Source organism: Mizuhopecten yessoensis, unplaced genomic scaffold (assembly GCF_002113885.1).
Source record: "Mizuhopecten yessoensis strain PY_sf001 unplaced genomic scaffold, ASM211388v2 scaffold2751, whole genome shotgun sequence".
Classification (NCBI taxonomy): Eukaryota; Metazoa; Mollusca; class Bivalvia; order Pectinida; family Pectinidae; genus Mizuhopecten; species Mizuhopecten yessoensis.
In genome coordinates this window covers 88,928-99,088 of record NW_018404701.1, presented here as the reverse complement: position 1 = coordinate 99,088, position 10,161 = coordinate 88,928, and the positions used below count along the sequence as shown (strand labels likewise).

Genomic DNA, 10,161 nt, shown 5'->3' with positions numbered 1-10,161 from the left:
TTTTATTGTTTTTTTGTCACTTTGAATAATATTTCTGTTCATGTTAAAAACAAAATCAACTCTCTGTATAAATATATCAGGTGACCGTTAAGGCCCATGGGCCTCTTGTTCTACAGATCTCTTTGAAACTTGGTATACATTATCATCATGATATGAAGTTGTGTCTCCCTTAAAAGAATTTTGATTCAACGATTTTTTCAAAAGTTATTGCCCTTTGTTTATTTCAGTATTTTATTTTTTGTCTGGAGATTTTCTCCTACATTTTTTTATAGCATGTCAGCTAACCACTCTTAGAATGATGCAGATCTTATTTCAATGTAAGAAAGTATATAACACTATATGGCATTCGACGGGTGTATATTGTTCCGCTCCGCAGCACTCTTGTTCAAGGTTATCATCCTTCATTTTTATACTGTGCAATTAAAGTTCCTGGATAGCAACATTGGCGAAATGCAGGATTGACGTTTAACAAGAGGCTCTTGAGTTCAACGTTTTTTGGGTTTTTTCATGAACTGAAATTTCAAACAACTATTATTCAGTGGTATACATTAAAAGGTGTTCATGTGATTTAGATAGAAAATTTGTGTTGGAAATTACCTTATTTTATAAAAATGTCAAAAGTAATAAAACATTTTTAAAAATAGCTTGCATAAAATTTTGTCCTATTAATGTAATGGCCATTTCTTTCGCTGCCGAAAATTTTCCACTGGGGAACGAACTATTTATGCTAGGAATTAATTTTGTGCAAATTTACAACATCACATATATATATATATATATAAGTAGGAAAGAAAAGAGGAAAGGATTGCACTGTGCACATACCTTTTATCTCTGCTTCAGTTCTGCTGGCAAGGTCTAGAGATAAAGGCATAACATTTGTGTCCATGTTTTCTTCATCCATGTGCATTTCAGTGCAAAAAGTGTTTATGCGATTGTGTGGGTAGAAATTGATAGATCTTGGGTCTGTCGTAAGAATGAGCCTCGGTTGTGTTTTCTGTTTGTTTTATATTTGATAGTTTCTGTTTTTGTTATGCCTGATTACTTAACGAGTAATGCAAGAATGTCAGCTAGCTTCTAGAGGTTTCGAAGTCTGAGAAGAAAAACTGGTCAAATAAATCCGAAAATATAGCTGTTTCGTGATCGAAGTTGATTTTTAATGACTCCGTTTCAGTCAGTTCTTGGGAGATTCTTTATCAACAAACTCTGGTGGCTTGCCATTTGCGCAACCTTCCTAAAATAAGCTGATTGTATAGGTTCCAATGTGTTGCTGAAGCGCAGCTTCATAACATTTCTGCATACTTTTACAGCGTAAATCGTACAGATATCTAGTTACAGATGTACACACCAAGACGTACATGTATATCATTAGTATGTCCGATTAAAAAAAAAAAGGACCCCAGGAATCACAGAACTTCCTGACTTCAGGGACATATATTCTCAATTAATTGTCAAAATCAGATCTATTTTAACAGCAGTATTTCCTCAAACCTTGATTTAAATCATTTAAAAAATTAATTAACGTACAAAAAATCAAACTTTAGAACTAATGAGATGAAATTTGGAATTAAAACAAAATATTAAAGTTTATGTTCTTAGAGTTTAGAAGTTTGATGGTATTTGCGGTGACCAGATCTCGCAGCTTTCTGTCTTAAGTTTGCTGTACGAAGGTGAATTAGTGTAAGAAAGATCTTGCAAAAAATGACTGACAAGTTTTCTGCGGTAATTTAATGAATGGGGAACAAACTGCAGTTGAGTTTAACTGCAAAGTTGATTTTGAGAAGATGCTTTCTCAGCATGCTGTCCTGAAAGCTAGCATGTGTATAGGTGTCTTGTAAGTGGGGTAAATCCTCAACCTGTCAGTTGTTTCCCCCATCCAAAACATACATGATGTATTTGTCCAAGGGGAAAATGTGTTTTTTCAGATAAAATACGAACGTTATGGGAGAAACAGGTCCCCTAACTCGTGATGGTAGGTTATCATGTTTATCTAACTCGAGTTAGTTAATTATCAAATTGTAAAAGACACTCGGTAAATCTCGTGCCTTTATACAATTTGAAGATTAACTAACTCGAGTTAGATAAATTTGATAAACAAGTATCACGTGTTGGGAAACCTCTATTTAATGTTTAAAAATTTACAATATGCAGATATGAGATGTAACCATACACTTCTGACCAATGACAGTTAAGGATATCTGAGTACCATACACTGCCAAAAGCTGTAGCCAAGTGTTGGAAACTGTTTTTCTGGCATGGCTATAGCTTTGATAAATCATTTCTGAAATGAAAACCATAATTTGTGGGACTTAAATGAAAAAATTATGAAGATGAAATAAATAATATATAATCAACAATAGTGTTCTGAATGTAAAATTTTAGTGAGGATAGAACGGGATTCCAACCCTGGACTACAGCCTGTCATATTATCACTCTTACCCACTGAACTTCCTTGTCATCGGAAGTGTTAGGGCCCAACTGCGCTATAGTTATATCCAAACAGAAATTAAGGGGAGGTTATATAACGTCTATACGAAAAACTACAGTGCAGGGGGACAGGGGTCCTTAATAATGCCTAGATATTCCTTTGATGTTTGTAATTGATATGTACAAGTGAGGTTAGGATAAAACGCCTCGTCAATGAAATGTGTGAATGTGCAGATGAAAATGCATCAAGCTACTCACTCTATCTTCATCAACAAATATGTTTTGATATTGCGTTTATGTGTGTATATATGTCTCCTTTGATATGCACTTCTGTGGCACTTATTGCGTAGCGAGACCGAATTCCGACATGGAACATGATAATAGGTGTTATCTGCCAGAGCTACCATAGTAGACACTCCACTTGTATATTTAGATGCATCTAACATCTGCCCTGAAAAGTTGCCAAGAACATTTGTTAGCACCACTGTATTGTTACGAAACAATTTGTTATTGTTTATCAATTACAATCGGCTGGGGTTGTGCGGTAAAAATGTACATAATGAGCATGGCTATCACTCTTTTCCGAAACGGCTGTTTTTTGACAATGCATATATATACATTTTTTTTCCTCTTTGATTTATTTGTATATAACTCTATGTATATGTGGCCAGTTTTATTCTGACAAAAATTGTAATACTATGTTATTATTTCATATCTAGGATAATTCCATTTTACCAATGAGAAATTGCTATAAAACGGAGATGAATATTATTTTCATACCTCAGAATATGTAATTTCTGCTGTCTTAAATGTTCGAGATTCTGAACAAAATATTTGACCGATTTTCACATTTTTTTCCTCATCACGTGCACGTAATTATATAATGCCTGGTCCATCTGAATCAACTTAATGCTATAATGCTGCATTGCTTTTATGTATGTATATGTTGTCTATTATATGTAATTCTCTGGCACTTATTGCGGAGCGAGACCGAATTCTGACATGGAACATAATGTAAGGTCATATCTGTCAGGTTTTCGATTGCTCTCCAGCTGAAGGCTGTTGCCAAAGCTATGGAGACAGTCTTATAGCTGTGAACAAACTAAAGCTATACTTCATTAGTTCAGCGAATGTGGAAAAACAAGTAAATGCTATTGTAAAATCCTGTTACAACAAGATAATGAACATTGGACGTATCAGGCAGTTTATTCCTACTGTTGCAATGTAATACAGAGATCACATTAAATTTTTACTTTCTTATTTTGACTATGGTAGTGTCCTTAGCTGTGGTATATATCTGATACACTAAACGAGCCGTCTGCGGATGATTAGGAAAATTGCAGTAAATCTGGTTACCTGTATTTGAAAGAGATAGCACACCACTGCTATATCCACAGCATTGATTTTGGTGCAGTACAGGATGTAGTACAAAATTTTGATGCACAAGTTGCTAAATGGAGCAGAGCTCCTAGTTACTTTCATGAGATTGTCACCCTTTATCTGTAATCATGATCACTTGTGTTGTAAACAGAATCTTTGTTGTTCATTCCAATACCTTGTACTGTGACCAATGGAAACTGGTATTTCAGAAAGATAGCAGCCTCTTGAGATGAAATACTCTAGTATCTGCTACAAGAATGTTGAAAATTAACCTTCACTCCATCCAGGAAGGGTGTCAAAACTCACCTGATTTTACCAATACCCTATACTTTTTTCACTCCTGACTTAACAGAAACTTGACTTTACCAACAACTGACTTTAAAGCCATTCTGTACTTTCTGACATGAATTTATGATCCCAAACTAGGACTTGTTTCTTCGTATTCTACCCTGGCTTTAGTGTCACACACTTCCATACCTGACTAAGCGGTTCTTCCCTATCAATATCATAAACTCATTCACCCCTGAAGACACATTTGTACTCTTCCAATGCCAACCCTGGAATAGTTCAGTATGAAATTTCAGGGGTGAACAAGTTAAAGACAGGTTTCATGGAAAACTGTTCTACCTTTGAATCTATAATTAAATAATGAAGTTGAACAAGTGTTGTCGTGATTAGTCTTGATTGTCTGCCTATTCACAAACAAATTATAATGTTAGAATCTATAATTAAATAATTAAGTTGAACAAGTGTTGTCGTGATTAGTATTGATTGTCTGCCTATTCATCCACCTTTTTAAATTTCAGGATGGGATGCAGATGTTTCTGGGACTCAGACACAGACAATTATGCTCAGGATATTTTTATGAATGTGAGTATCGGATGTGTGTTATGAATTAGCAATACCTTGATTGCTGTTATGTAATAATTCTGTGTACTTCGATGTGGTGCTGTATACAAATATATGACGAATATGGAGACCTAGAGCACAGTGTTTGTTGGTGTCCATACTGTGTCAGGTTTATCAGGTTATCGCATCGTACTCATCTTGCAGTCAATACGATCGAGGGTCAAACACAAAATCTCCGACTCAAAAGAAGGGGCGCAGGGCTTATTACAGACTAATGGAATAATATTTGTTGCATTTTGACTGAAAGGTATTTTAATATATCATGAGTGGGCTTATTAGCAGGCATGGGCATTGTTAGGTCACTTGAGCAAGTCCATCGTCGTGCGTAAACTTTTTACATTTTCAACTTCTTCTCAAGAACCAGCGTATGGATGTTTTTCAAACTTGGTCAGGATAATCCTTGGTAGATGAGGCTACAAAATTGTAAAATTGGGATTCCTACCCCAACCCCCTGTGGTCAGGGCGGGGCCCCAAAGGGAAAATTAACCAATATTTCAAAAAAAATCTCCTCCAGACTCAGAGGTACTACACTATTTTCTTTGCATGGAAAGAAAATCATCAAGGGCTTTATTTAAATCGTAAATTTCAGGACCCCGAGCTATCCATTCTCCCTTGGGGAGGGGGTAAAGTTTACTATAGTTTATTTAGGTGAAATAACACTTTTGGGTATTTTTTTATCCATTTTCAGCAGAAAATTACTCAAACTTAGTCAGAATCATCTTTGGGGAATGAGAGTATTACTTTGTAAAATTGGGATTCCTGCCCCATCCCCAGGGGCTAGGGCGGAGCAGTTACAAGGTACTGGGCCACAGGGTGGTGGCTATTCTCTGGGTACTCCAGCTTTCCTCCACCACCTAAACCTGGCTCGTCCATAAATGACCATTATAGTTGTTGATAGGACATAAAACACAAACTAGCTAGGCCAAACCTTACAAACTGCTACTTAAAACCGTTACTTTAAACCTAAATGTACATCTTTACCTCATGGGTTTTATGATTTTACATCAAATAGGGATGACCATGATTTTAAATGTCTTGCGCATATCTATTCTTACACAATTTACAAGGAGTATATACTCAAGTGGTTGGTTGTTGTTAATGTGGGGAAAATATACAAGATCTCTAAAATGATCCTCCGAGGAAGATGCCTTTATACTGCATTCAGAACAATAATGGACTATAAACCCAAAAATAATTCACTGGGTAAAATTTGATATAATTTGGAGGACAGTGTTTCACCTACCATTGATAACACCAGAAATGATCAGCTGGCTTTAATGAATTTGTGGTCACATGCTCAGACAAAATATGTGATAAGCCGATTTCAAGATGCTTGTACAGAAATTCTGGGCTTTGTTTCAGGATGGAGTGCTGTCTGTTACTGATAGAGCTCTCGTTTCTCCTGTTACTACATGTCATTATTAACATGTTACAAAGGGAATCCTATTTATCCATGTCTGAGCTTTACAGCTCTGCTTCTACAAAATTGCTTTCTGCACTACGAAAAAAAAAATCTAAGACAAAAATAGGTTTGGGCCTAGGAGAAAGAGTTCATATTACAAGGAGCAAAATTTAGCCTTACTTTATTCCGTAGACAAAATTAGATTTTCCATGCAACTAAGTGATAATTCGATTTCAGAATAATTTTGTTAAGTTACATGAATGACACATTATCAGAATTTTTAATTTTTTAATTTACCCTATATAATGTTTATTGTTACAAGGATATAAAAGCAATTGTACAACTTCATCTGAAGGATATCTCACTCCTACAAAAATCCTTGAAGATATTAATAAAAGCTCATCAGTGTAAAGTACTTTCAATAAATTTAGATTTCTAGCAATTAGTGGAACCTTGTTAGTCTAGACACTGGTTTGTGTACACTGTACACAGTGGAACCTTGCTAGTCTGGACACTGATTTGTGTACACTGTACACAGTGGAACCTTGCTAGTATGGACACTGATTTGTGTACACTGTATACAGTGGAACCTTGTTAGTCTGAACACTGATTTGTGTACCCTGTATACAGTGGAACCTTGTTAGTCTGATTTGTGTACACTGTATACAGTGGAACCTTGTTAGTCTGGATACTGATTTGTGTACACTGTATACATTTGAACCTTGTTAGTCTGAACTCTGGTTTGTGTACACTGTACCCAGTGGAACCTTGTTAGTCTTGACACTGGTTTGTGTACACTGTAAACAGGGGAACCTTGTTAGTCTGAACACTGGTTTGAGTACACTGTACACAATGGAACCTTGTTAGTCTGAACTCTGGTTTGTGTACACTGTAAACAGGGGAACCTTGTTAGTCTGAACATTGATTTGTGTACACTGTACCCAGTGGAACCTTGTTAGTCTTGACACTGGTTTGTGTACAATGTACACAGTCGAACCTTGTTAGTCTGATCACTGGTTTGTGTACAATGTACACAGTGGAATGTTGTTAGTCTGGACACTGATTTCTGTACACTGTACACAGTGGACCCTTGTTAGTCTGGACACTGGTTTGTCTACACTATACACAATGGAACATTGCTAGTCTGGACACTGGGTTGTGTACACTATACACAATGGAACATTGCTAGTCTGGACACTGGATTGTGTACACTGTACACAAACCAGTGTCCCGACTAGCAAGGTTCCATTGGGTATAGTGTACACAAACCATTGTCCAGACTAGCAAGGTACCACTGAGTACAGTGTACACAAGTCAGTGTCCAGACTAACAAGGTTCGACTGTGTACATTGTACACAAATCAGTGTCCAAACTAGCAAGGTTCCACTGTGTACATTGTACACAAACCAGTGTCAAGACTAACAAGGTTCCACAGTGTAAAGTGTACACAAACCAGTGTCCAGCCTAGCAAGGTTCCATTGTGAATAGTGTACGTAAACCAGTGCCCAGACTAGCAAGGTTCCAATGTGTACAGTGTACACAAAACAGTGTCCAGACTAACAAGGTTCCACTGGGTACAGTGTACACAAATCAGACTAACAAGATTCCACTGTGTACAGTGTACACAAGCCAGTGTCCAGACAAGCAAGGTTCCATTGTGTATAGTGTACCCAAACCAGTGTTCAGACTAAGAAGGTTCCACAGTGTATAGGGTACACAAACCAGTGTTAAGACTAACAAGGTTCCATTGTGTACACTGTACACAATGGAACCTTGTTAGTCTTAACACTGGTTTGTGTACCCTGTACACAGTGGAACCTTGTTACTCTGAACACTGGTTTGTGTACACTGTCCACAGTGGAACCTTGTTAGTCCTAACACTGGTTTGTGTACACTGTAAACAGGGGAACCTTGTTAGTCTGAACTCTGGTTTGTGTACACTGTACACATTGGAACCTTGCTAGTCTGGGCACTGGTTTGTGTACACTGTACATAGTGGAACCTTGCTTGTCTGGACACTGGTTTGTGTACACTGTACACAGTGGAACCTTGTTTTTATAAACAAATTGTAAGCAATGGAGCCTTGGTTTGTGTGTTCAATGGTACCCTTGTTAGTCCATGCCAGATACCTTTTTTATGAGTACACTGAAAGGTTTTTAATATATGTTCGGTCACTTTTATTCATAAGCACAGTAAAACCCTAGTTAGGATGGGTAGTTTGGTTTGTAGTCATATTTGAACCTTGTCAGTCAGGACATTTTTGTTTATTGGCTAGATTTACAAGTTTATACTGAATGAAAAAGTGTTGGGGTTGTAGAGTTCATTCTCCACATTCTACGGTATAAATGGAATGAAAATAGAGATACTTGACGGTGCCAAGTAAAAAGATTACAATTTATAGTTATATAATTACTGCACACTCACTGACACGATCACACCAGGGTGGGGAGAGATCCCGGAGATAATTAATACTCAGAAGAAATTTAAAAAATGTTTCAACATGTGTGGCACTATGCTGTAAGGTTGACTTAAGCCAATAAAAACTTGAATCTGTTTGAAATTCTGAACATTTTCAACATTTTGTTTTTATTGCTGTTAAATTTCACGTCTTATTTCCTGGTCACTATATACATATATATGAATATCATAAAATCTTAAATGATTTGATTTTATGTTTTTAAAGCATTCCTACAACCAGTAGTAAAATCCCATGGCCTACAGAAAAGATAAAGTAGAATAATTCAATAGACATCAGTCGGTTCCTTTTACGTGATTTTTGTCTCAAAATAAGCCAAAAAGTGTTAACAGACATGAATGTTTTAACAGATTTGTCTCATATTCCTATGTGTAAATGGAATAATGACTTGTGATCCCATTTTTTAAAATATAGTGCTTTCACTGAAACAGGAAGTGACACATATAGGAACAGAATGAAATGTGTAATACTAAATCTCGCTGTGCTGAATTGGAACCTACAATGTATGGTGCAGGTGGATCAGTCTTAGGAATGGATCTTCATCTTAACCACTAATTATGGATGTTTCAAATTTATTTAACAAAAAACCTTTATAAAATAAGATTGAAATCATGAAATTTGATTGATTGTTTTCATTCAAATTTGATATGTGAATGTGCACCCACATGTATTAATTAGCACAGGTAAACCAGAAGTTGACAGTATATAAAAAAAATCTCCAGATTTTAGTCACCTAATTGATATTGATTCTGTTTTATTTTTTCAGGATTCCTTGTTCTGTGTAGCCGCAGCCTTCGGATGTTTCTTCTACTGATAGAAAGATGATCTTCACCAGCAAAACCATTCCATTATCCGTCCACATTAAGAATCCCTGTGATGTCACTAGACTGTGATGTCAAAGGGTTGTGATGTCACTAGACTGTGATGTCAAAGGGTTGTGATGTCACTAGACTGATGTCATAAGGCTGTGATGTCATTAGACTGTGATGTCATAAGGCTGTGATGTCATAAGGCTGTGATGTCATAAGTTTGTGATGTCATATTAACTGTGATGTCATAAGACTTTTGATGAGAGAAGTAGACTTACAGTCCAGTTTTCAACTGTAAGTGTTCCCCAAGATATATCAATCTTTTTGAAGAAAAAAACATTAGAGGAATTATTTATGAGAAGTAACAACACCAAAAAATCCCATTAGAGTTGTACTTTTATTTCTGAACGTGGAAAAACAAAATGCTTCGTATGATTTTACTAATTGTAATGGAAAAATAGATGTACGACGAGGAGGAGTCTTCTCAGAGGTCTAGAATACTCCAGGGGGGAAAAAACGATCATTTCCTATTCCACTCCAAAGGGTGATGAAAGCTCATCAGACAACCACAACCAAACTTACAGACTAAGCTTCTACACACAGAATTAATTGTCAGAAAGTGTCTGCTCGAATCTTAATGACGTTTACTTGTAATTATCATGTGTATGTAGTATGAAACGAGCACCTATAGATTTATTGTTCAACGAAGTACCAAAACCAGACAAGGGTTGTCGGGGAGTTGGTGAAGGGGGGGGGGGGGG

The 10,161-nt window shown here is 36.4% G+C and overlaps 1 protein-coding gene across 1 annotated transcript in view; it reads left to right on the top strand.

Annotated features, from left to right (window-relative positions):
* LOC110446521 (tctex1 domain-containing protein 2-like) overlaps nt 1–10,151 on the top strand; it is a 40,997-nt gene extending 30,846 nt beyond the window's left edge. The window contains exons 4-5 of the mRNA XM_021491714.1: nt 4,611–4,674; nt 9,358–10,151. Of these exons, the coding sequence (XP_021347389.1) occupies nt 4,611–4,674; nt 9,358–9,405 (112 nt within the window). The 3' untranslated portion in view covers nt 9,406–10,151. The remainder of the gene's footprint in view (nt 1–4,610; nt 4,675–9,357) is intronic.
* The last annotated feature ends 10 nt before the right edge of the window (nt 10,152–10,161 follow it).